At 44.0% G+C, this 27,748-nt stretch overlaps 1 protein-coding gene across 5 annotated transcripts in view; it reads right to left on the reverse strand.

The window, feature by feature from the left end:
- UBXN7 (UBX domain protein 7) overlaps positions 1 to 27,748 on the reverse strand; it is a 622,514-nt gene that overhangs the window by 50,908 nt on the left and 543,858 nt on the right. For 3 of the 5 annotated variants that reach the window (XM_033957939.1, XM_033957937.1, XM_033957942.1), the window contains 2 exons: positions 24,887 to 24,966; positions 21,057 to 22,187 (listed from right to left, as the gene is read on the reverse strand). In XM_033957939.1, the coding sequence (XP_033813830.1) occupies positions 21,969 to 22,187; positions 24,887 to 24,966 (299 nt within the window). In that variant the 3' untranslated portion in view covers positions 21,057 to 21,968. Of the gene's footprint in view, positions 1 to 21,056; positions 22,188 to 24,886; positions 24,967 to 27,748 lie in introns of those variants that run through there. The other 2 variants (XM_033957940.1, XM_033957938.1) reach the window with 2 other exon arrangements.

Raw genomic sequence — 27,748 nt, forward strand, 5'->3', positions numbered from 1 at the left:
TCTTCTTTCCAGTGTCTGCCCTCTCTGTCTCTTCAATCTAGCATCTGCCCCTTCCATCCACTGTCTACCCTCTCCCCCTTCCATATGGTATCTGTCTTCTTTCTATGCCCCTCTCCCCTTTCCATCCAGCCTGTGCCCCCTCTCTCCTTTTTACATGATTCATTCCAGCTTCACTGCTCTCTTTATTTTTATCTCTCCTACACCAGATCTAGCATCGTTGTCCCTTTCTGCTTATTTCTCTGCTGGCCCCTTACCATCATCAAGCTCTACTTTCTCATGCCTGTCTCTCCCCTTCCCCTCTCCCCTGCCAGCTGTTTCCTTCCTTTTTTCCTTCTCCCTTCATTCCTCCTCCTGTCCAGCAGTAACTCTCTTCCCTTTCCTTTCTCCCCTCCCAGCAGCATCTCTCCTTCACCTTCCCTTCAGGTCCAGTAGCAGCTGCCCCTTTTTTCTCTTGCACAGCAGCTTCCCAGCCTCCAACAGTGGCTTTCTCCCCTCCGAGCAGCATTCCTTACTTGCCAGTGTAAGGATTCATTAAGGCAGCCTCGGTTCCTTTGATGGGTCACGCTGCCTTTGAGGAAAGAGGAAGTTGCATTATCAAAGGCGGCCGCGACTCAGCAAAAGCCCCAAGGCTGCCTTCCTGAATCACTGCGCTGGTAAGTATGGAGAGTTGCTGAGAGGGGAGAAAGCAACTGTTGGAGGCTCCCCATGATCTCTCCGGCCCTGTGCGGACCAGCTGGAAATGACATCTCGTCGATCTCGCCGGCCCTGCACGGACCAGCAGAAATTTCCTACGGACCGGCGGTTGAAGAACAGTGCTCTAATAGACGTAGACTTGAGTTCTGAATCAGACAAGTGGAGAAAGTAATCCAGGAACAATGAAACTGAAATGGATTGTGGATCACAGTGATGAAGAAGACACCAGGAGGAAAAACGAATCCACTTCTGCTGATAACATTGTCGAGAGGCTAGTTTCCCGGAGGCTTCTAGAATACGTCTCACTGGCTGAGACAGGTGAAGTTCAGCTGCATTCAGCCCCAGAGATATCAAGCTGTCAGGTGTAGAGAATGCAGGTTGAGATGTAGATGTGCACCCTGTGACTTTGCGTAAGAAGAAATGGAAATAATAATAATAATAACTTTATTTTTGTATACCGCAGTACCACAAGCAGTTCAGAGCGGTTTACCGAGGAAGAGACTGTACATATACAGTGATGTTACAGAAAATTTTGTCAAGAGAGGTTGGGTATAACCGGAAATATGTCAGAGATACAGCAGGTATTTCAGTGATATGACAAGGTAGGAAGGAGTCAGAGAAATTTATCAAAGAGGTAGGTTTTAATTGATTTCCTGAAGGATTGGTAGGAGGGTGCACTTGAAATGAGGGTGGTTAGACATTTATTCCATTTCCAAGCTTGGAATGACAGTGTTCTATCAAGGAATCTCTTGTAGACACAGCCCTTCAGGGAGGGGAAGGCAAACAGATAGGCACTATGTGTGCAAGAGGTGCCTGGAAACACGAAATGGTGCGACAGGTAAATCGGGGATGAACCCGTTAAGGTTTTGAAGCAAAGGCAGGCAAACTTGAAGATGACCCTTGCCTCCATTGGCAACCAGTGAAGTTTTCTGTAGAACAGGCTTACATGATCTGACTTTTTGAGACCATAAATGAGACGGACGGCAGTATTCTGAATGATTCTCAGACGCTTGATGGTTTTCTTGAAGGATCCCAAATATATGATATTGCAGTGCTTAAGATAATAATGCTTAAGATAATAATAATAATAGGTAATAATAACTTTATTCTTGTATACCGCATTACCATGGAAGTTCTATGCGGTTAACAGATGAAGAGACTGTACATTTACAGCGAAGTTACAATTTCGTTAAGGTTACATTTACATATTAGACGATACATTTTCAGTCATGTTACATTTACATTTTAGACGATAAATTTATGGTGAAGTTATTTTTTTGCAGCTAGGTTATATATTCGGAGTAGTTACATTTGCTATAAGTTACATACAGCGGTGTTACAAATGGCAGTGTTACATACGGCGGTAAAGAGTCTGGGGGTGAGTCGAGGTCAGAGGAGGAGGAAGGAAGAGGGAGGATAAATCAGAGGAATTTGTCAAAAAGGTAGGTTTTAATTAACTTCCTGAATGTTTGATGGGGGGGGGGGAATTGGAGATGAGAGTAGAGAGGCATTTGTTCCATTTGCCCGCTTGGAATGCTAGGGATCAGTCGAGGAATTTTTTGTAGAGGCAGCCCTTCAGGTAGGGAAAGGAAAACAGGTAGGTATTTCGAGTACGAGAGGGGCCTGCAATTTCAAGGTGCTCAGATAGGTAAATTGGTAAAGAGCCTGCTAAGGTTTTGAAGCAGAGGCAAGCGAATTTAAAGATGATTCTTGCCTCCACCGGCAGCCAGTGGAGTTTAGTGTAATAGGGGCTAACGTGATCATATTTTTTGAGGCCGAAAATGAGGCGGACAGCAGCATTTTGTACTATTCTTAAACGTTTGATGGTGTTTTTATAGGCTCCCAGGTATATGATATTACAGTAGTCCAGTATGCTTAAGATTAATGATTGGACCAGTAAACGGAAGGAGAGGTGGTCGAAGTGGCGTTTGATGGTGCGAAGTTTCCAGAGGGAGCAGAAGCATTTTTTTGACCTGGGCACTGGTATGATCTTCGAAGGTCAAGCATCTATCTAGGATGACTCCAAGTATTTTTATGGTGGGATTGATAGGATAATCTAAGCTGTTCAGTTTCAGGGAAGTGTTTATTTTATGGGTAGGGCTTGCCAGGAAGATTTTGGTTTTTTCAGTGTTCAATTTTAATTTAAATTGTGAGGTCCATAGTTCTAACTTGGTGAGGATAGAAGAGGTGAGTTGTTCCGTCTGTTGAGTGAATGAAGTTAGGGGGATGATAATGGTGATGTCATCAGCGTATATGAATGATTTAAGGTTTAAGTCTGGGGCTGTACTATCGACCACCTGGTACGCCAGAGGGAGTCGGACACGACTTGGAAACGGAATTGAGATAGGAGTGCAGGACTGGAAGTGTAACAGTGATGGGGGACTTCAACTACCCAGGGATAGACTGGAGTACGGGTCACTCCAACTGCACTAGGGAGACAGGATTTGTAGAAGCTGTGAAGGACTGCTTCATGGAGCAACTAGTCAAAGAACCGACGCGAGGGGGTACTACTCTTGACCTCATCCTAAACGGATTAGGGGGGCCTGCAAGAGGGGTAGAAGTGGGAGGACCACTAGGCAACAGTGATCACAACACGATCAGATTCACATTAGAAAGGGGGACACCCATAGTTAGGAGGACCGCAACAACTGCGCTGAACTTCAAGAAAGGGAACTACGTTGCTATGAGGGAAATGGTGGGGAGGAAGCTCAGAAACATCTTTAGGATGGAGACTGTGGGAAGCGCCTGGACCCTACTCAGGGACACCCTGCAGGAAGCACAGAGAATGTACGTCCCCAATTTCAGGAAAGGCTGCAAGAACAAGCGATCAAAGGACCCGGTTTGGATGTCAACAGAAGTAAAGAGGGCGATAAATGACAAAAAAGTATCTTTCCGGAGATGGAAAAAGGACCCAACAGAGGAAAATCACCAGGCGCACAGGAATTGCCAAAAGGAATGCCACCGGGAGGTTAGAAAAGCAAAAGAGAAATACGAAGAGGGGCTGGCCAAGGAGGCGAAAAACTTCAAGGCATTCTTCAGTTACGTTAAGGGGAAGCGACCAGCGAGAGAGGAGATAGGGCCGTTGGACGATGGGGACAAGAAGGGAGTGATTAAGGAGGATAAAGAAGTAGCTGAGAGGTTGAACACGTTCTTCTCGTCGGTCTTCACGAGCGAAGACACATCTAATATACCAGACTCAGAGGAGCTCACGAGTGGGGAACAGGCTGAAAAATTAGAGCACATAGAGGTAAGTAGGGAGGATGTCCTCAAACAGATAGGTTAAAATGCGGCAAATCACCGGGCCCGGACGGGATCCACCCAAGGGTTCTGAAAGAACTAAGACAGGAAATAGCGGGCACAATCCAACATGTTTGCAACCTATCCTTGAAAACTGGTGAGGTGCCAGAGGACTGGAAATTGGCAAATGTCACACCGATCTTCAAGAAGGGATCGAGGGGTGACCCCGGGAACTACATGCCGGTGAGCCTGACTTCAATAATAGGGAAGATGGTGGAAACTATGATCAAGGAAGGCATTAGCGAGCACATCGAGAGGAATGGCCTACTGAGAACAAGCCAGCACGGATTCTGCAAGGGAAGGTCGTGCCTAACGAACCTTCTGTACTTCTTTGAGGGAATAAGCAGTCGGATGGACAACGGGGAGCCCATAGACATCATTTACCTCGACTTTCAAAAGGCTTTCGACAAGGTGCCACATGAAAGGCTACTTAAGAAACTGTGGAACCACGGGGTGGGAGGGGATGTGCACAGATGGATCAAGCACTGGCTGTCGGGTAGACAGCAGAGGGTTGGAGTAAAGGGTCAATATTCTGACTGGCGGGGAGTCACGAGCGGTGTGCCACAGGGATCGGTGCTGGGGCCTTTACTCTTTAACATATTCATCAATGACCTGGAAAAGGAGGCAAAGTGTGAGGTTATAAAATTCGCAGACGATACCAAACTGTGCGGCAGAGTTAGGACCAGGGAGGAGTGTGAGGACCTACAAAGGGACCTGGACAAGCTGGAAGACTGGGCAAACAAATGGCAAATGCGATTCAACGTGGACAAATGCAAGGTCATGCATATAGGGAAAAAGAACCCGTTGTTCAGCTACAAATTAGGGGGGGTATTGTTGGGAGACAGCAGACTCGAGAGAGACTTGGGTGTGCTGGTGGATGCATCACTGAAGCCATCTGCACAGTGCGCAGCAGCCTCAAAAAAAGCCAACAGGATGCTGGGCATCATAAAGAGGGGCATAGCAACCAGAACACGGGAAGTCATCATGCCATTGTATCGAGCGATGGTGCGTCCACATCTGGAATACTACGTTCAGTATTGGTCGCTGCACCTCAAGAAGGACATGGCGGTACTTGAGAGAGTCCAAAGGAGAGCAACGAAAATGGTAAAAGGGCTGGAACACTGCTCGTACGCCGAGAGGCTGGATAGGCTGGGGCTCTTCTCTCTGGAGAAAAGGAGACTCAGGAGAGATATGATAGAGACCTTCAAGATCATGAGGGGCATAGAGAGGGTGGATAGGGACAGATTCTTCAGACTGAAGGGGACAGCAAATACGAGGGGGCATTCTGAGAAACTGAAGGGAGACAGGTTCAAAACAAATGCAAGGAAGTTTTTTTTCACCCAAAGGGTCGTGGACACTTGGAATGCGCTACCGGAGAAAGTGATCAGGCAGAATACGGTACAGGGATTCAAGCAGGGATTGGATGGATTCCTGAGGGATAGAGGGATCGTGGGATACTGAGGGAGGAGCTGGGATGTAACACGGGTGTAGGAAGTTAACCAGGAAACGACTAAACCAACCTGGTCGTGCATGTGTAGACCGGAGGGCTAGGACTTCGATAGGAAGGCAGGACTTAAATGGGAAACCAAGGTGGCAGGGGAGCCCCTTCTGATGATTCAGACAGGTCTTGACCTGTTTTTGGGCCACCGCGGGAGCGGACTGCTGGGCAGGATGGACCTGTGGTCTGACCCGACAGAGGCACTGCTTATGTTCTTATGTTCTTAAGTCGGCTAGTGTCCGTGCCAGAGGGGCCAAGTAAATGTTGAAGGAGGAGTGTGTGGCGCAGTGGTTGGATCTACAGCCTCAGCACCCTGGGGTTGTGGGTTCAAACCCCGCACTGCTCCTTGTGACCCTGGGCAAGTCACTTAATCCTCCATATCCCCAGGTACGTTAGATAGATTGTGAGCCCACCGGGACAGAGAGGGAAAATGCTTGAGTACCTGATTGTAAAAACTGCTTAGATAACCTTGATAGGCGGTATATAAAATCCTAATAAACTTGAAACTTGAAAAGGGAGGGGGATAGTGGGGAGCCTTGTGGGACTCCACAGGAATTACGCCATTGATGGGAGAAGGTTCCGTTGCTGTGGACCTGATAAGTACGGTTGGTTAGGAAGCTTAAGAACCAGTTTAGTACTTGGCCGGAAATGCCGATGGAGTCAAGGCAGCGGAGCATGATATCGTGGTCAACCAGATCGAAAGCGCTGCTTAGGTCGAATTGGAGTACTAGGAAGCATTTGCCCAGTGAGAATAGGTGGAGGAGGTAATTGGTTAGAGCAGCTAAGACCGTTTCTGTGCTGTGGTTTGAGCGGAAGCCGGATTGGGAATCGTGAAGGATGTTGAACTTTTCTAGGTAGTTCATGAGGTAATGGTTAATGAGGCCTTCCATGAGTTTTTGGAAGAGTGGTATGTTGGCGGTGGGTCTATAGTTGGCGGCGGAGGAGATGGGTTCTTTGTTGTTTTTGAGGAGGGGGGATACGAGAATGTGGCCGAGTTCAGTCGGGAAGAGACCAGTGGACAGGCATAGTGAGACCCAATTGGGGGGGGGGGGGCGGATTTAATGATGGTGGGTGGGCAGTTGTCTAACAGGCAGTTGGAGTTGGCGTATTTTGAGAAGAGTTTGAGAAAAAGGTTCCAGTCTGGGCTTTCGAAGGAGCTCCAGGTCATATCGGCCCTTGAACCTGTTGTGTCTACTGCTGGAAGGTTGAGTATTATCTCAGTGTTGGGAGTTGTAAGAGACGATTTTAAGGTTTGGATTTTGTTGGCAAAGTAGTCAACTAGGATTGTTGCGGGGGGCGGGAGTTCTGAGCTAGAGCGTTTGTGTGAATCGGTGTCTAGAAGGGAGTTGACTAGTCTAAAAAGTGCTTTACTCTTTAGAGAAGGGGTGTTGATGAGTTGGGAGTAATATTTACTGCGTTTTTCAACAATCAATTTTTTGTATTCGTTAACTTTTTGTCGCCAGTTAAGTCTATCATTGTCGGTCCCTGTTTTACGCCATGTTCTTTCTAGTTTCCTTACTTCGCGTTTTATGGTTAAGAGATCCGCATCAAACCATTTGTTTGAGGGACGAGGGGTTTTCTTGCGAAGTCTTAGGGGGGCGATGGCATTAAGGACTTGGTCGCTAAAGTTTTTCCAGTCAAGGTGAAAGTTGGGGTTGGGGTCGGAGTTAGAGATGAGGGTGTAGTGTGACCAGAAATCTTTTATTTATTTTTTTTTTTTTTAGACTAGTGCATGTCATAACATTTATTTATTTCTTTTTTTTTTTAGTTCAATAATTTTATTGAATATTATAAGAATTATAAACAGAAAGCAGTTCAAACACATAGAATCATAATAAAAATCATGTATCAAATATTCGTATCTACAATCGTTTGAATAGAACTAGATTAATGAAAAGGATCGAGTATCTGGAACTGCTTAGAAAAGGAACAGAAAAAGACAGAGAAGCAGGAGGGATAAGAGAAAGAGAGAGAAAGATAAAGGAAGAGAGAGAGAAAGAGAAATAGAGAGAGATAGAGAGAGAGAGGCAGAAGTGTCTATAAAGCAGAACGAACATATGAATCTAAGAATGCCCAAGGTGATTTGTTTCGTGTCAAGTTTGTAGAGGATCGAGAAAACAATTTCTTCTCATAAGCATAAGTTTCAAATTTGTGGTACATACTTAAAGAGTTCCACCAGAAGGTGTAGTCTAGTAATGAGGATGATTTCCAGTTTTTCAGAATATGCATTAGAGCTATCACAAACATGGTGTCTATGAGTTTAGGCGGGCAATTTGATTGTGCAAAACATGGATGTTGAGAACGAAGAATTATAATGTCCATGGAGATCACTTCTGAACATTTAGTGATAGATTTTATGGTATCCCAAATACGAAGCCAAAAGGAATGAACCATATTGCAGTGGAAAAGCATGTGATCGAGAGTTCCGGGTGCTTTCAGACAGTTCCAACAGGTAGAGTCTTGTTGTAGATTCGCTTTCCATTTACGATATGGAGTCCATACTGCATTCCACATAACAAAGTACATTGATTGCGAAACTCTGGATGATAAAAGAGGACGATTTGTGGAAGACCAGAAGAGCTCCCAATCTATTTCAGAAAGCGTGGTTTTCAAAATAGAGTCCCAATGGTTCATAGATTGAGATGAAAAGGTGAAGAAGTGATCTCTTAGTATACCATAAAAAAGAGATATTGCCTTACCCTTCAGTAAAGCCAGAGTGGACCAATGACGAACAGTATGAATAGAGGTCATAAAGTCAGGGCGTGTATGTATATTAGCTAATATTCCAGTAAGCATAAGCCATTGTGATCGTACAGAGGATGGGAGTGAGTATGCGGAACGGAAAATATCAAAGGGGACAAAAGAATTAGAGGAGACCAATTGATGAACAAACCACACACCCGCCCGCTGCCACCTCTTCCATGAGAGGGATCTTCCACTGATCTGAATTTTAGAGTTATTCCAAAGGGACATGAGTGGGCCTTCATCAGCGTGAATTTCAGCCGCTGCATCTAATAGGCGTAAAGCATGCTGCGTTGCACATAATAAAGAATACCTTCTCAAGTGTCTAGGTATTGACACTGTAAGAAAGCACGAGACGTGCAGTGGTGTACATAAAAAGCGTTCCATTTCAAACCATGCTGGTTGGTCTTGAGGGTTCGAATCAACTATCCATTGAGCTCCATATTTGGCTAATGATGCAATATAATAGTAGTAAAAATCTGGTAGATTTAGGCCGCCATTAATCTTAGAGGCCTTCAGCTTGGCGAGAGCAATACGAGGTTTTTTCTTGTTCCAAATAAATTCAGAAATTTTCATATTAAGCCAATGAAAGAATTTTTTCCGGCATAATAGGGGAAGCATAGAAAGAATGTAATTAATTTGTGGAGCCAGAGTCATTTTAATGGAGGCTATTCTACCCCACCAGGACAGATAAAGCGGAGACCAACGCGTTGTAGTATTTAAAATTAAATTTTTGATTTTGGATATGTTAAGATCCTGAGCATGATCTGGATCTTTATGAATTAGGATTCCCAAATATTTCACAGCTCCTTGTGACCATGGAAAAGAGAAATGAGCTAGATCTGAGAAGGAAATATGGTCATTGAGAGGAAAGATCTCCGACTTCTCCCGTGACCAGAAATCTACAGGATTGATTTTTTCTCTTGTCCAGGTCATCGTCTTTGTTTGGTTAGGCATGGGCTTCCTGTCTGGTTGTTTTTTGAACCAGGATAGTTCGAAATGACATAGGAGGTGGTCGGACCAAGGGGTGTTAGATCAATTTTGTTTTGTGAGACTTATGTTGGGAGTAGTGGAGGAGTTAGAAAGGAAGGTGACCATGTCAAGCTGGTGTCCTTTATTGTGTGTTATGGTAGGAGGGGGCTTGGTGAAGCCTAGTGATGTGAGGAAGGTCAGCAACATTGGGGTTTTCTTCCGAGACTGAACCAGCAATCAGAAGGAGAGGAAGTCAAAGTAGTGTTTGATGGTATGGAGTTTCCAGAGGGTGCAAAAGCATTTTTTAACCTGAGCATTGGTATGGTCTTCAAAGGTCAGGCATCGGTCCAGGATGACTCGAAGGATTTTAATGGTGGAATGATTGGGTAAGTTAGCTCGTTTAATTTCAGAGAGGTATTCGTTAGTTTGTGGTTTGGGGCTTGCGAGGAAAAGTATTTTAGTTTGAATTGTGTAATCCATTGTTCTACCATAGTGAGAACAGATGAGGTGAGTTGTTCAGTCTCTTGTGTCAGTGAGGTTATGGGGATGATAATTGTAATGTCATCTGCATATATGTATGATTTCAATTTTAAGTCAGATAACTTATGTCCCAGTGATGCCATGTAGATGTTGAACAGAGAAGGAGAGAGAAAGGAGCCCTGTGGAACTCCGCAGGGGTTACTTCAAGAATGGGAAAAGGTTCCATCACTGTGGACCTAGTAGGTGCGGTTTTTTAGGAAGCCTGTGAACCAGGTTAGTACCTGTTCCGAAATACCAATAGAATCGAGGCATCTGATCAGAATGTCATGGTCAACAAGGTCAAAGGCACTGCTTAAGTCAAACTGAAGTACAAGACGGAGGCATTGGCTCCCTGGCACTGAGCTGAAGTAGAAGGGAGAACCAAGGCTGTCTGGGCCACCGAGAAGCTATGAGAATCATGGTAGCAGCCTGCTGCTTGACTTTGACAAGAGTTTTTAGAATGAGAGGCGTAGGTGGAAACGCTTAGAGAAACTTGCTTGTCCAATCTAGCAGAAAAACAAAAAATCACTGTGGGGTGACGTTCCTGAAATGGACTTTATTGAAGGTTTAAAAGTTCCAAAAATCAACGTAACAATCATTACATTACATTAATGGCTTATATTCCGCCTGTACCTTGCAGTTCTAAGCGGATTACATCAAAAAGATAACTGGACATTTCCAGGAAGAGAAATACAATTAAAGAAATTGGACCTAGTACAACAAAAAGATAGCTGGACTTTTCCAGTAGGAGGAATACAATTAAAGGCGTAAGGTCTAAAACAATTTTGATGTGAGGATTCTACGAGGGGGTGAGAGGGGAAAAGGAAGGGGTTAGGACATTTGGGTGAATTTCTTGAATAGTAGGGTCTTGATTTCTTTGCGGAAAGTCTTGAAGTCAGTTGAAGCTGTCAGTAGGTTGGTGATGGTGGGATCCAATTTAGCTGCATGTGTTGCTAGTAAGTTGTCATACATCTTTTTGCGTTTAGTTCCTTTAAAAGGGGGGTAGGAGAAAGGGGATTGGGTTCTCCTCTGTCTGGTTGAGAGGTTCCTGTTTAGACGGTTGTTTAGGTGGGTGGGTGCCGTTCCGTTTAATGTTTTGAATAACATGCAGTATAGTTTGAATTGGATGCGGGCTTGTATTGGAAGCCAGTGTGAGTCTAGGAAGGCGTTGGTGATGTGGTCAAATTTTCCAAGGGAATAGATCATTCTGAGGGCAGTGTTCTGCACGGTCTGTAGTTGTTTTATTAGGTAGGTGGGACAAGAAAGGTAGAGGATATTGCAATAATCCATTAGACTTAGGACTAGGTATTGGACTATGAGTCTGAATTGTTCTTTTTCGAAGAATTTTCTAATTTTGCGAAGGTTGCGCATGGTGAAGAATGCTTTTTGTGTGATTTTGTTGATTTACACCTGAAGAGTGCAACCTCTGTCTACTGTTACTCCAAGGAGTTTGAGAGTGGGTTGTATGGGATATTTGGTGGTTTTTATTTCTAGTTCAGTTATAGAAGGGGTTTTGTCCTTTTCAAGCAGTAGAAATTTAGTTTTATCTGGGTTGAGCTTCAGTTTGTGTTCTGTCATCCATTTTTCCACTGCTTCTAGAGTTTTTTCCAGGATGTCTGATGTGGTGGGGTCTTGTGTGTCAAAGGGGAGGAGTATGGTGATATCGTCTGCATAGCTGAATGAAGTTACTTTGAGTTTGTCTAACAGGGTACCGAGGGAGGAAATGAAAAGATTGAAGAGCATGGGTGAGTGGGGAACCTTGGGGTACTCCGCAGGGATTGGTCCAAGGCTCCGATATAAGATCCTTTGTTTTTACTCTGTATGTTCTTGTTTTAAGGAATCCTTGAAACCAGTTGTATACTTCGCCTGAGATCCCTATTGCTTCTAATATCTGAAGAAGTATAGTGTGGTCGACCAGGTCAAATGCGGCAGAAAGGTCGAGTTGAATTATCAGTATCCTTCTTCCTTTGCTAAGGTGCTGTCGGGCTATATCTAGAAGGGAAACTAGCAGTGTCTCGGTGCTGTGGCTAGATCTGAACCCCGATTGAGTTGGGTGGAGTAGGTTGTGGTCTTCAAGGTAGTTGGTGAGGTATTTGGCAACCAGACCTTCTATTAGTTTAACATATAATGGAATTGAGGCGATGGGTCGGTAGTTGGAGGGGGTGTCTATTGGTCCTTTGGGATCTTTCAGTATTGGGGTGATTATGATTTCCCCTAGGTCTTGTGGGAATTGGCCTTCCGTGAGAGTTGTTTAGATCCATTGCAAGAGGCAAGCTCTAAATTTGGGGGATGCATTTGTAAGTAAATATGAGGGGCAATTGTTCAGGTCGCATGACACTCGACTGTATTTTCTGTAGAGTCGGTTCATGTCCGACCATTGCACCTTTGTAAAGTTGGACCAGTGCCTGTCAGCTGCAGTGGCTTCATCTGTTGTAGGGTTTATTATGATCTCGTCTAGGAGGGTCGGTGAGTTGTTGAAGGAGGCTCTAATAGTGGCGATCTTGTTCTTGAAATGGTCCGCTAGTTGGGTGGCCGTTGGAGGGTGGATTCCTTGAGTGGTTAGGAATGGTTGAGTGTCGGTGAGGTTTTTCACAAGTTGGAAGAGTTTCTTTGTGTCTAAGGATTCTGTGCCTATTAGTTTGGAGTAATAAGCTCTTCGTTTTTCCTTAAGTTTGATCTTGTATTGTTTTATTAGGTTTCTCCAAGCTACTTTGGTTGGTTCTTGGCTCTTTTTTTGCCATGCTCTTTCGAGTTGTCTGCAGTGTCTTTTTAGTTGAAGAAGTTCTGTGTCGAACCATTTGTCTGAAGATCTGCAGAGTTTGTGTTTTGTCTTTTCTGGGGCTAGTCCGTTCAAGGTTGTTTCGCTCAGGGAGCGCCACTGATGAATGAATACATTGTGGTCTATGGAGGCGATTGAGGGGTCTACTGTGGTCCAGAATGTAGAGGGGTCGATTTTTGGTCGGGTTTTGAAGGAGGTTTTGTGGGTTTCGTGTTTGTTTGTGCTTTGTGTCCAGTTGATGTTGAAGGTGAATTTGAAGTGGTCTGACCAGAGGGAGGGGTGCCAGGCCCCATTGGAGATATGAATGTTTGGTGCGTGGGGGTGTTGGGACATATAAGCTGCAATATCAAGTTGGTGGCCTTTTTCATGTGTGGGTTGAGGATACAGAATTTGATAGGAGAGTGCATTGAGGTATGAGATTATGCCTGCAGCTTGTTTGGAGGAGTTGTCTTCTAGGTGGAGATTTATGTCTCCGAGGAGCAGGTTGTGTGTTGAGGTTAATGAATTCCGGAAGATGAAATCTTCAAGATCGTGTTTTGTGGTGTTCCATTTTACTGGAGCTATGTAGCAGAGGATGCAGGTTAGGGTGTCTTTGAGTGAGTTACTGGAAAGTTGGCAGGCAAGCAGGTCTGATTGTGGGGTGGAGTGTTTGTCTAGGACAGTGATGGTAAAGTTGTTTATTACCAGGATGGCCAGACCGCCCCCTCGCTTTTTTTCTCGGCAGACTAATTCAAGTTTGTATCCCTTGGGGCAAAATTCTGTAATGCTTGGGTCCGAGTCGGAGGATAGCCAGGTTTCGGATAGGAAAAGGCAGCCTAACTGTTCTTTAACTATCCAGTCTTTTATTAGATCTGCCTTTGGGCTGATTGATCTTATGTTCATGTACGCACAGGGGATTGAGAAAAGATGTTTGTGGTAGTTGGGGCTAAGCTGTGGGTGAAGGAGGTTATTGGGTGTGTGTGGGAGTTTGTGACCAGACTTCTTTGTGTTGGGGGGTGGTTTTCGTCCCAATGTGGGTGGGATGCTTTCTTGTGAGGCTGTTGTGCATTCTATCAGGTTTCTTGTCTGGTGAAGTTTCTTGGGTGAATGTGTCTGCCTGTATGTTGTTGTCACTATTGGTATTGGTGAAAAGTGGTGTCCTGCTGTTCTCCAGTTTGTTAAGAGTAGGGAGAGAAGTAATAGGGTGCATAGGAGTTTGGTAGTGGTGGGTGACATGTTGTTGGTTAGCAGCTGGAGAGTGACTGTAAGGTTCAATGCAGGAGCAAAAGAGGAAAGCTGTGGGAGAGCTGGAACTGAGGACGGTTGAAAACCGGCCAGGAGCCCTTCTCTAGTTGAAATCCGCGTGGTTTTGGCGCCCTGGGGGGAGGGACGGAGCTGGTTCACAACGCTCAGTTAAAGTTGGGCAGAGGCAGCCAGATAAGAAACTTGCACTGGCAGGAGGCTTTCGGCGATCCCCGGTGGCTAGAGGAAGCAGGGGCTCTGAGAGAGTAGGAGCAGAGCCCTCCTGCTTGAACGGCGTCGGGCGGAAGAAGGAGGGACAAGATGGCAGAAACTTCCTCCTTCCTCTGCCTAGGAAGTCGCGGGGGGTGGGGGGAGAAGCTTTCGGTGGCCCTCAAGGACTGAAGAAAATCAGACGTTAAAGTCGAGCAGAGTCGGTGATCCCCGGTGGCTGGAGGAAGCAGGGGCTCTAAGAGAGGAGCTGAGTCCTCCTGCTTGAACGGCGTCGGGCGGAGGAAGGAGGGACAAGATGGCAGAAACTTCCTCCTTCCTCCACATAAAAACAAAGTAATCCTTAAGGACTCAGTCCGCTGGGTGCGTAGGACCCAACATGGTCCGTGTTTTGACAAGAGAGTCTTCCTCAGGGGTCCCATGGTGGAAGATATGTGGAAAAACTAAATCCAAAAGAATTGTGTAGAGCTCCACATGGGATGCGCTGCGAAAACTAGAAGCCATGCAGAAATGCCAATGCAGACATGCATCTGCCTCCAGGCGTTGAGGTGAGTAAAGTCTGAAACAGAACAGGGGCAACTTGTTGTTGTGGGGAGATGCAAACCAGTCTACTTGAGGAGTGCCCCATTGAGCAAAGATGGGATGAAGAGCTGCAGAGTAATGCGTCCATTCATGAGGTTGGAGAATTCTGCAGAGCTTGTCTGCTAAGCAATTCTGTTCCCCCTGAATGTAGACTGCTCTCAAGTAGATGTTTCGAGCAGTCGCCCAAAGCCAAATCTTATGAGCCTCCTGGCAAAGAAGGAGAGACCATGTGCCTCCTTGCTTGTTTATATTGTACATTGCCACTTGGTTGTCCATGAAAAAGCAAGAGGACTTGATTGTCTATGAGATGTTGAAAAGCTTTAAGAGCATAATAAATTGCTCTGTGCTCCAGAAGATTGATATGAAACTCTCGCTCTGTGGTTGACCAATGACCTTTAGTCTGGAGACCATCCAGATGTGCCCCCCAGGTGCAAGTTGATGCATCTGTGGTCAAAACTTTGTGATGAGGAATGTGAAAAAGCTGACCTCTGGAGAGATTGGATGAAATCAACCACCACTACAGCGACTGTCAAAGAGACGAGGTTACAGAAATAAGCTGTGAGAGAGGATCTGAGATAGAGCATCGCCAGAGGAGTCATGTAGGCCTAGAACAGGGGTGCCCAAAAGGTCAATTGCAATTGACTAGTAGATTGCAAAGGCAACGCGAGTCAATCGCAGAGCCCATCCTGGGCTCCACGGACTTGCGTTGCCTTTGCGCTATTCTTCCTGCTTTCCCGCCACCAGGCCAGGTGCGTACAAGCGCTGGGCCCACAGCCATCCCCTCTGGATGTCAATTCTGATGTCTGAGAGGAAGTTCTGGGTCAGCCAATCGCTGCCTGGCTGGCCCGGAACTTCTTCTTCGACGTCAAAACTGATGTCGGGGGTGGGGGTGGGGGTGGCTTGTGGGTGAGATGGATAACCTGGATATGCAGATGGATAAACTGGACATACTGGTCTCACTTGTGTATTCTGGACACTACAGACGTATATTTTCCCATAGCCTGGCCCAGCCTGTACCTTGCTGTCTGTGAACACATGTATCCTTTGAAATGCTAACCCAGCTGGCCTTTGCTGCAAAGTTCCTTTCTCCATTCCCTGCTGGGAGGATACTTCTCCAAGGTTCTGCTGAGCTGTTATCAGTGCTGTATGACTTCACATATGCCAGGCACCCTGGAAAGCCATAAAACATTTATAACAAGCAACATTCCCTGCAGGATGACAGGGGAGTAAGAGACATAGGAGCCTGATACCAAGACAGAACTCTTACTCAGGATGGCCTGTCTCTGAAGCAAGTTATGGGAACCCAGCACAGCTGGGGTGATGGAGGTCACCCTTGCCAACTTTCTGCATAAGACTATCTACAAGGACGCCATCCTGAAGATGCAGAGAATTGTAAAACCACAAATTAGCATCTGCAAGGTGATAAAGATCTAAGAGCTGGAGGAAGAAAGTTCACAAAGAATTCTCTGTTTCTGCTCGGGCCCCCCTCCTGGGGGGGGGGGGGAAGTGAGAGAGGCGTGGACTTGGGGGAAGAATAGTTAGGTATACATTTTATTTTTTTTTTAATTATTTATTTATCATTTTAATACATCCTAAAATACAAGATGTTTAAAGGAAATACAGAAAATATAATACTCTCTTAGTCATAATACAAACTAAGAACTGAAATTTAAACATCCATAATAAATCAACTAATACAGTCCACAACCTGGGAGACGGAGACAAGATGAAAATAAAAACCCCTCGGGAAAGGGGGAATATACAAAGAAATAAAGATATTAAGAAATAGAGCAGCTAGTTCTTATCCTGTCCAAAATAGTAATACCGCATAATTAACCTGTATCATTTGGGCTGTGTAGAGATTCCTTTACCTTCAAGGAAAAAACCTAATTGGGCAGGTTCAAAGAAAATATATTTACTCCCCTGATATGAGACAAAGCACTTACAAGGAAATCGCAACTGAAAACTTGCCCCCAAAGCAATCACCTTTGATCTATATAACAGAAATTCTTTCCTCCTAGATTGCGTCCACCTTGAAACATCAGGAAATATATATACCCTTTCCCCCAAATAGGTAATCTGCTTTAAATTGAAATATAATTTCAGCAACATCTCTTTATCTTGAAGAAATACCAACGAGACCAATAAAGTTGCTCTTCCCAAAATTTCAATATCTGAAGACTGCAGAATAGTGGAAACATCTAATTGAGTATTTTCCTCTACTAAAGCTTTTTCTTTCTGCATTTGTTTTAAATAATAAGTTCTTTGTATCGGGGGAAGGCTTGCTTCTGGTACGTTTAGAACATTCAACATAAAGTTCTTAAACAGTTCTTGAGGTGACATAAACTTGGCAACCGGAAAATTAAGAATCCTCAAGTTCAAATTCTTCTGCTGGTTTTCCAAGTTTTCAATCTTTCTCAAAATCATCATTTTATCTGTTGTTTGTTTGGTAATTAAGTTCTTAGTCTCTGTTGTTACTTTTTCTAAGTTTTTTAAGTCCACTTGGTGTTGCTGGGTAATAGATTCTAAGGAGCTTATCCTGGAAGTAGAATTCTGAGTTATAGTAACAAAGTTAGAACATACCAGGTGAAGATTCTCAATCGCAGACCAAATAGAGTCCAGGGTAACAGCCTGTGGTTTCACCAACGGTCCAAGGAGGGAGATACCAGCCGTCTTTGGTACGGCTCCTGCTCCAGGAATGGAATTCTGGGCTCCTGCAACCTCCCCACCGCTGTCTACCGACGGCTCCTCTCCCCCAGAACGCTGCTTCTCCAACGTCGGGGTCAGCGTGTCTGTTGTATGTTTCACTTCCGGGTTCGCTTCGGAGAGAGAGCAAGCCTCCCCCTACACACCGGGGGAGCCCTCTAGCCAAGTCTGCTGCTGCGAAGATTCTCCAGGATTGGGAGGGGTGTGCGGTCCTCGTGGGCTCAGCGAGAGAGACATCTCGCTGCCCAAGCTGTGGAGTTCCCGCTCCCCAGCAACGGAGACGCCCGATATGGAAGGAGGGACTGTAAAAGCTGTTATTACAGTCTGCCTCGGCGTCGAGAAGCCCGAGGTAGGTAGAGGGATACCCCTCGTTTTTCCTCTTCGTTTAGGCATGGAAATAGCGTTTTTAAGAGTGAAATAAAGAAAATTTTCCCCTAGAAGAGAGAAGTGCTCCTCTCAGCGTCCTGCTCCAAACGCCATCTTGAATCAGTAGGTATACATTTTTGTACCAATAGGGAAGTACATGACCAGAGTTCGGGGATGTGCTTTTTTGGAACGCAGGAAGAATTTCTCTGTATAAAAAAAACAGTGTATCACAGGTAGAGCCAGAGAGATTCACTTGCTTATGCTGCGGGGAACTGCTAGCCCCCCTGCTAAGCATATGAGTGTAAATTCTACTCTCCATTGCATATTTCTTTCTGCTATGCCTTTGCTGCTGTAATTTTTTAAGTCTTTATACTGACAATAAAAAATATTGTCTGTTTTGGAACATACAATGCCGTCTCGTAGTCATTCCAATGAGGTAAAATAAGTGGCATTACTTCATGGGCTCGGCGCTTGTACATGCCTGGCCTGGTGTTGGATGCAATGTCAGAAGAAGTAAGTGCAACCAGAGACTCATGAAATCACCAGACAGCAAAGGTAGGAAAAATGATTTTATTTTAAATTTAGTGATCAAAATGTGTCCGAATTTATATCTGCTGTGAGCCCCTTCTACTAAACTGCAATAGCGGTTTTTAGTGCAGGGAGCCAATGAACGTCAGGAGCAGTGCGGGGCATTCAGCGCAGATCTCTGTGCTAAAAACCGCTATCGTGGTTTAGTAAAAGGGGAGGGGGTATATTTGTTGATTTTTGTATAGTTGTTACTGAGGTGAAATTGCATATTTTAAAGTCATATGCCTTGACCTCTGAAAACCCCCCCAAATATAAATGATAATTAACATTTTCTCTGCGTACACTGTGCTTCGTGTTTTTTTTAAATTTTATTATTGGTAGATCATTTTGACTTGTTCATTTTAAAAGTAGCTCACAAGCCCAAAAAGTGTGGGCACCCCTAGCCTAGAAGAACCATCATTTCCCTGGCCAATAGGGATTGGAGCTGGTTCACTTGATGACAAAAGTGAATCAGAGCATTCTGATGATCCTGAGGAAGGAATGCTCGCATTTGAGTAGTAACTTAACATAACAATCAGCTTATATACCGCAGGACCGTGAAGTTCTATGCGGTTAACAAAAGATTATAATAGTGTATACAATTGAGTAGATTGGAAATTATGTAATTTAAAAAATAAAACTAACTATATAAAATGGCTAATGTCTGTAAGCATAGAAATTAATTACCCAGATATTTAAGAAACATGTCTTTAGGTTTCTTCTAAATTTCACATAAGAACTCGAAGATTTTCCAAATCGAAGAACTCTATCAGATTCTCCAAATCCCATAATGCTGCCTGATAAGACAGTGTCTAGAAGTGCTCCTATAAATTGAAGCCTTTGAGATGGAAGAAGCTGTGACTTGGGGAAGTTGACCTCGAATCCAAAGTTCTGGAGAAACAAGATGATGCGATTTGTCACTAGAACAACCTCATGACAGGAAGGGTCTTTGATGAGCCAGTCGTCTAGATAGGGAAAAACCTGAAGACCCTGAGATCTCAAGGCAGCTGCCACCACAACCAGACACTTCGTGAAGACTCTGGGAGAAGACACCAGGCCAAATGGTAGGACTCTGCACTGATAGTGATGAGAAGTCACTCGAAATCTGAGATATTTTCTGGAAGCCTGGTGAATTGGGATATGAGTGCTGCAGGCATAGAGAAGGTAGAGGGACAGATTCTTTAGCCTATTGGGAACCACAAGAACAAGGGGGCACTCGGAGAAATTGAAAGGGGACAGGTTTAGAACCAATGCTAGGAAGTTCTTTTTCACTCAGAGGGTGGTGGGCACCTGGAATGCGCTTCCGGAGGTTGTGATAGGACAGAGTACACTACGGGGTTTTAAAGAAGGATTGGATAAATTCCTGAAGGATATGGGGATTGAGGGATACGGACAGAGGTAGAGATAGGATTATGAAAGGATATAGATAGAAGCATAAAGGGGAATAAAGGGTTTTAGACAAGGATCACCTCACAGGTCATAGACCTAATGGGCCGCCGCAGGAGCGGACTGCTGGGCGTGATGGACCTCTGGTTTGACCCTGCGGAGGCAACTTATGTTCTTATGAGTGTAAGCTTCCTTTAGATCCAGAGAGCATAGCCAATCGTTGTGAGCCAAGAGGGGATATTGAGTGGCTAGAGAAAGCATTTGAAATTTTTCTGACCAGAAACTTGTTGAGGGCTCTGAGATCTATGATTGGTCACAGATCTTCCATCTTCTTTGGCACTAGAAAATAGCAGGAGTAAAACTCTAGGTTTGATGATCTAAAAGAACCTCTTCGATAGCATTAAGGAGAAGTAGGGATTGAACTTCCTGAAGAAGAAAGGTCTGGTGAGGGTTGAAAACAGACTCTTGGAGGATGATCTGGAAGAAGGACAGTAAAATGTAGAGAGTACCCCTCGCGAATGATCTGCAGCACCCAAAGATCAGAGGTGATGAGCTCCCAACGATGGACATAAAGTTGAAGGTGCCCTCCGAATGGCTGAGGAAAAGGTTGAATCAAGGAGATTGAAACTATGCTCTCCAGTAACATGTCAAAAAGACTGAGTCAATTTGGCAGGAGCAGCAGGCTGGGTCTTGGCAGGAAGTTGCTGCTTTTATTTCTTCTGCTGAGGCCGTACTAGAGCAGAGGCTTTGGCTGAAAAATGCCTCTGATAAGATGAAGCATGCCTAAAAGGTCTCGATGATGAGGGTTTTTTCTTGGATTTAACCAAGATGTCCCGAGTCTCATGAGCCGAGAGTTTTTGGGTTGCAGTATCCACCGAATCCCCAAAACGTTCATCCCCCAAGCAAGGCACGCTGGCTAGTCTGTCCTGATGGTTTACATCCATGTCAGAGACTCTAAGCCACGCTAGCATCCTCCTGGCCATATATATGGAATAGGCTCTGGACATGAGTTCAAAGTTGTCATAGGCTGAACATACCAGATAATTTCTCAATTGCAGAACAGTGCTCATTAGATGTTGAAAACTCTTCAACCTACGGGCAGGAATATATTTGTGATATGCAGGAAACTGCTTCATAAGATGTTTCAAGTAGCATGAGAATTAGAAATTGTAGTTGATGGCTCTATTAGCCAACATGGAATTTTGATAGAGTCATTGGCCACATTTGTCCATCGTATGGCCCTCCCTACCAAGAGGAACTGATGAATAAACTTTAGATAGAGTACACTTATAAAAAAAATTAATCTTTATTAATTTTCAATTCAAGAACAGTACAATGAAATATACATACAATTAACTTCATAAACAGCACTTACAATCAAGCAAAGATTATAATAAAATATTTTCCCCCACCCCCACCCTAATTCAAGAACAAAAAGAAAGTGCATTAAATTATACATACTTATAAAATAAGAACACAGCACTTACATTTGATCAATGAATACTCCCCCCTGGATGTGCTAATCAAATAGAAAATAAAGGCATAATTCAACTAATCAGAATTACGATGAGAGATTCATGAGGGAGTTGAGGTTTAGCTAATCCTGGGAGAGAAATAATCTTGTAGAGAAACTCCAGTTTCCTAGGAGCCACCGGTACTGAGAGTGGTAATTCTAGATTTTTTAAAAAGTCTCTGTTAAGATCCCATGCAAAGGAAGTTTTAGCATGTCTTTTGGAGGATTATCGTAGTCTAAGGTTTTGAGATATTCCTCACTGTACTTAGAATCAGCCTTCAATTTCACCGAAAAATCCTTTCCCATTTGTCGTATAAATCTAGTGAAAGACAGCTTTTCAGTGGGAGAAGTAGCTCTAGCAGGAGAATGTCTTGGAGACTTTGATGCAGGAGAGTCATCAGCATTGGTAGTAGATGGAAATGGATCAGGGACAGAATCTTCCTACAAGTCAGAGTCTTGCAGCAGAGAAGGAGAACGGTGTTTCAACCGGTGCCAGTCCGGTGTCAGGGTCTCAGAATGTTTTCTCTTTCGAGACACCTTCACAGACTTGATGGAGCTCCTGTCAGAGTGCCTTTTAGAGGACGTATGACGATGAGCAGATGGGGACCAATGCTTGGAAGACTGATGCTTCTGTGCTGGAGTGTCAGAGCTGGATCGACGTGTCAAGTTCCTAGGACGCAATGATGGAGTATTAACGGTGCCGGTGGTCTTGGCAATGTTAGTAGGCTCAGGTTGGACCAGTATGGGAGCAGCAACTGAAATTGGTCCCCGAGCTCCTCTCGAAGCAAAGTATCGAGCTTCTGTCTCAAAGTAAGCACCGGTACTTGGGGCTTTGTTGCCGGTACCACAGGTGCTGCGACACAGTCCAGAAAGGATGACTCCGATAATGGAAGTGGTCGCTATAGGGATTTGCGCTTGGTCAGCATGAATTGGCTCGATGCCTTCGTGACCAGCATCTCTGATGGGGAAGGGGATGGCTTCTTAGCTGGCTTACCCAAGGGCATGATGTGCTGCGATGCCGGTGCCTCTAGCGGTGTCAAAGTCTTCGATGCTGGTGACTTCAATATAGACGGTTTCGTCGGTGCATCGCCTTCCATGGTGACACTGAAGAGTTTCTCCTGTTAAAGAATACCACTCTTAATGGTACATTTTTTGTAAGGAAGAGCAGCGTTTACAAGTTTGAACACAGTGTTCGGGACCCAAACACTGAAGGCACCAGCTATGAGAGTCCGTTAATGAAACAGTGCGAGAACACCGACCACACTTTTTAAATCTCGTCACCGGGTATAACATGGATGGGAACACCACCTCAGCCAAATTAAACTCGATGGCTGAGACTGAACCAAAGGTCCCACTGGGCCAAAACCCGCAGATGGCAGAAAAAGAAAAGATATTTTTTTAATTATTTTTAAAAAAATTATTTTCTATACAACGAAGAAAATAAAGAAAAAGAAATAAATGCGAGAGCAGAAAGGCAAGGAAAAATTAAATGATTGTTGAAATGCAATTTAGCTCCATGAAAAACTAAGAACTGAGGAGCCGCATGCCTATGTCGGGCGGGAAGGAACTCGTGCATGCGCAGTGTGGCCTATCGCGAACTTTCTGAAATCTTAAAGTGGTTCCGTACCGGGGCTCCATTGATGACATCATCCACATGTGAGAATATGCTGCCTGCTTGTCCTAGGATAAATTTATATTTTGTGAATGTGCGATTGTTAAAAAATCTATACAGCAACGAAATGGAACCCTTCAATTTACCTAAAGCCATATATAAATTTTCTAGTTTTTCAGTATCATCAGAGTCTTCCCGCAGCCACCCTTGGATAGAGATAAAATGCTTGACTTGCAATTAAGGGAAAACATCTCCTGGGAGCAGCTGATATAGATCTCATAGCTCAGTAATGGGCTCATCTCCTCTATATCTAATTGTCAAAAGTGAATGAGACCCCAAGTTTCCACCGGGAGAATACCCCCCCCCCGCCCAAAAAGTGGGCTCAAATCTGATAGAAGAAAGTGAAAAGACTCCCCCAAGACCCTCTGAATTTCCGTCTCACTGTATGCCATAATCCCAACAGATGACTGACATAGGGGTTACTCAAAGAACCCCTCTTCAGAAGAGTCCCAAGGTGTGAGGCCCAGAGAAGATGGCGCAGGGGAAGTGCAAGAGCGCTAGCCTGTTTTAACAAGACACTCGATTTATCCGGGGAAAATTCCCAATCAAATAGCTGCCTAAATTGGGCTGCCAAATAATACCATACCAAGTTTGGCATCCCCCTGCTATAAAAATGAGCGAGTCAATCTCAGAGAACTATTACCCCACACAAACTGAAGTAATTCCCTTTGGAGTACCTCTAGGGCGCCCCTGGAACTGAGATAGGGAGGGATTGAAAAAGAAAAGCAAATGTGGCAAAATATTCATCTTAAGCACTGTGATTCTCCCCCACCATGACAGCCACAGGGAGTGCCAAGGGTTAAGTCTGTTTTGATGTGACCCAGCAGGACCTCATAATTGCGAGAGAACAGCTGTGATGTATCCCTAGTTATTTGGCCCCCAAGATATTTAATTTGACTGGGAGCCCACTTAAATGGAAAAACTGGACTAAGGTCATTCTCTTCAAACAGGAGAATTGTAATGTTCAAGATTTCAGATTTATCATAATTCACTTTAAACCCTGCTACTTGGCCTTAAAATTGCAATTCTTGCTGCTGGGGCTGGCTAACATAAAACAAGATATTGTCCGTAAACAAAACCAACTTATGGTGCCAAGATCCCACCTGGAGCGGTTTATGTCTGGGTTATCCCGAACCCTCTGTGCTAAAGGCTCGATAGAGCAAAAGGGAGTGGAGAAAGTGGGCTTCCTTGCCAGGTCCCCCTTTGAATATGGAAAATAAGAATATCCTCCATTCACCTTCACCCTCGCCAAGGGGGCCTCATAGAGCTTCCATATCCAAGTACATAAACCTTTACCCAATCCCAACCTCTGTAAAACCTGCCATAAAAAGTCTCCACATCTGTTGACAACAGCAAAAATGAAGATCAGGTTCTATCACAATCAGGTTTCAGTTACTAGAAATGCAGATGGGCAGACTAGTTGGGCCCTACGCGCAATCAGATTTCAGTTACTAGTAATGCAGATGGGCAGACTAGATGGGCCATTTGGCCTTTATCTGCCATCATGTTTCAATGTTAATAAACTTGGTTGGTCTTACATTAGCCAGTCCCTGATTAGGTCTGCTTTGTTTATCAGGGATCTGGCATTAATATAATAGTCAGAGATTGTGAGCAAGGAGTTGTTTGGGGAGGAGTTATGTTTAACCTTTTGAGTCATAAGGTTGTTGATCGATCTACTGTGGTCTGGTTTCTTGTGTAATTTCTTCTGGGGCCTATTGCCTGTGACAACCTCAGTTTTCCTTGTTATTGGGTTGTGGCCTTTTGGGACTTCATTTGTGTATGAGAGGTTTACCCTCTGCTCTATTTGCTAATAATGATAGGTAACGGACTTTTCAGTGGTGTGTGAGATGTGATAGGGCACAGAGAGGAGAGTGCAAGGGAAAAGGGGACAGAAAGGGAAGGGAGTGTTCCCCTAAACCCTCCACTACACCCACAACATCCACCTCTGCCTCACACTCTTTTCAATGTAGACCTCGAGTAGACTTCCACTTGACACCCTCTCTTCAGTCTCTACACTAAGAGTTACACGAACAGCATTACCTTTGACAAATAAATGTGTATTACCTTTGACAAATAAATGTGCAGACCTTTGAAAATTTGTGTATAAACTTCTAGAATTAAAAGATGGACTACATGTATACTCACCAGCAGCTTGGTTTGCTCTGGAAATGCAATCTGTTCCCTCTTGCCATCAGGATACCTCAGCATCAACTGTACTTTTGGCCCTATCACACAAAATAAGCCAGACAATACATCTGAACAAGGGAACAAATCAGTCAAGACACAAATCATTCTCTTCCTGCATGAGGATTTTATACTGTGCAATTTCAGAAACACTAGAATACGTAAAAACAAATACGTATCTACTGAAGGTTCTGACAAATCCTTCCTTGACAGAACCTTCATGTTCAAAGCTAACAGACAACAATCCTGGCTGGGAACCTTCATAAATAAAACCAGACAGACCTGCAACGCATTCCGAAAATCTATCAAAACCACTCTGTTTGACAAATTCATCACCTAACCAGACCGATCCGTGCTCTCTATGCATTTTTTCCCCCTACAAACCCGAAGCAATCTTCAGGCATTTTCTACCCCTCTCTTTCCCTTCCCCTTACAACCACTCATACATTCCCTCCCCAACAATCCCCTTTCTTCTCTAACATTCCCCTCATGCATGTGTAATTCGCTGAATGTCCAGCCTTCTTTCGATGTGAACTGCCTAGAAGTTGGCTGACTATGGCGGTATAGAAAAATAAAGTTGTTATTATTATTTACATTATACAAAGGTGGTCATGTCTTTCAGCAGCTGAATGAAGCTTTTGGTGGTTACCATACTAAAAGGGGAGTATGTGGCACAGTGGTTAAAGCTACAGCCTCAGCACCCTGAGGTTGTGGGTTCAAACCCACGCTGCTCCTTGTGACCCTAGGCAAGTCACTTAATCCTCCCATTGCCCCAGGTACATTAGATAGATTGTGAGCCCACCGGGACAGACAGGGAAAAATGCTTGAGTACCTGAATAAATTAAATTGCTCTGAGCTCCCTTGGGAGAATAGTATAGAAAATTGAATAAATAAATAAAATCCTAATGTAGTCCACCTAAGCAGATCTGGCTAACATCACATATAGGGTCATTACTGCTGCCTGAATAGCCTGCAGATACAGAAACTAAAAATAATTCTCAGGCTGCATGCATACAGTGTATTGCATTAATGACACTGAGGCCCCGATTCTATAAACTATGTCTAGTTTTAGGCGTGCTTTAAACGACCTCGCGGCGTAAGTGCCAATCAGCGTTCTTAGGCGTCAAGTAGACGTCCAATATTCGTTTAAAAAATCAATTTTCCTAATATAGATGTCAGATAGACATCCCTATGATGTTATATATATAAAAAAAATTTTTTTAACTTATTTGTTATCATTATTTCAGGACTGTAAGCTTTAACATAATAAAACCAAAGTATACCATCATTAAAAGGATAATAAAAACACAGTATACCATGTTTAAAAGGATATTTATAATATATTAGTTTCAGTGGGAGTTGATCTGGGAACATCAGTGTACATATTGAAAAAATGTGACATTGCTTACATGCTAACCTTCACTCTAATCCGCTGTGCTAGACAATGAACCATACAAAAATAGCAATTCTGATTTGATTATACTACTCCTTATAGGTAGTGAATGGCAGTTACCGTAATTCTGCTAGGAGACAGAACAAGGTAGATCTCACTGCCTTGTTATATCCATTTTCTTCATTATTTCAGAATTGTATACTTCATCAGTATAAAAACAAAAAAGTCATAAAGTACCTGATTGTAAAAACTGCTTAGATAAACCTTGATAGGTGGTATATAAATACCTAATAAACTTGAAACTTGATGTTTAAAAGGATAAGTATAAGATTACTGTCTGACTGAGAGGTACTGAGTGGGAGCTGAACTGGAAACATCAGCATGGAAGGGGAGAAGCTTCACTCCTGTGCTACACAGAAACTTGTATAGCGATAGTATCATTAGCTCCTATAAGAAGTGTAAAGCATAGGACTTTGAGCAACGTATAGACTTTAGATAGATGTGGTTTAAGCTCCAGAAAGGCGTTAGCAGGATACATGCTATTTAGGCAGCCTAGGTCATTCAATCAGCTTTCTCTGGGCATCTCACAGACGTTATTTGAGAGAGATTTTTAGAAGTAATTCCTTGCTCTAAATAACACTCTTTCTCATAAAACATTGCTACAATCAGCTCAAACAGAAAGCCCATAACTTAAATTGGCAAAGCTTAAAAACAGAATAAAACACAGAACAGACCTGAATGTGACTTCTAGTTCATTGCAAATGGAGGTATGCAGCTGCACAATGATGACCTCATTGTGACATCATCATTGTGCACCTGCAAGGTAGAAATGCCACAAGTAAAAGACGGGCCAGGAGTTGAACTCACAACTTCTGAAAGATCAGCACAGTGCTTTTACTCATTGAGCTACATCACCTTCCACTCCAGTTTCTCCGACTCCCCTGTCATATTATAGCTTAGTGATCTGCTAAGGTAAAATCTGCTTAGCTATCATATCACAGTTAGTTGAGACAAAAGACTGGTAACTCAATGGCTTAAAGCACTGGTTTCATTGTCCCAAAAGATAGAATCTCAAGTAGGGTTCAATAAATGTGACATGGAAGAGGAGGTTCTCTCCTCTCTTATGAAACTTTGTTAGCACAGGGGTTCCCGGTATTGTGGGTGCATTATGCTTACCAGCAGCTTAAGCATTATGTGGGATCTTTCTCGGTGGGTTCGATTCAAAGACTTTTTGGAGGCAACAGAGGAGACCGGTGTCTTGATCTCTTATTTTCTTAAGGGATTACTTGCCTTATTGCCAAAGGGCACTTTTTCTGTTATCCTCCATAACTGGCAGCAAGACCTTACTTGGCCATTAACTTTACCTGTTTTATTGAAGGCCGTACAAGGAATCCCAGGGTTGGTGGATAGTACAGACCTACAGGAAAGCC

Source organism: Geotrypetes seraphini, chromosome 9, assembly GCF_902459505.1.
Source record: "Geotrypetes seraphini chromosome 9, aGeoSer1.1, whole genome shotgun sequence".
NCBI lineage: Eukaryota > Metazoa > Chordata > Amphibia > Gymnophiona > Dermophiidae > Geotrypetes > Geotrypetes seraphini.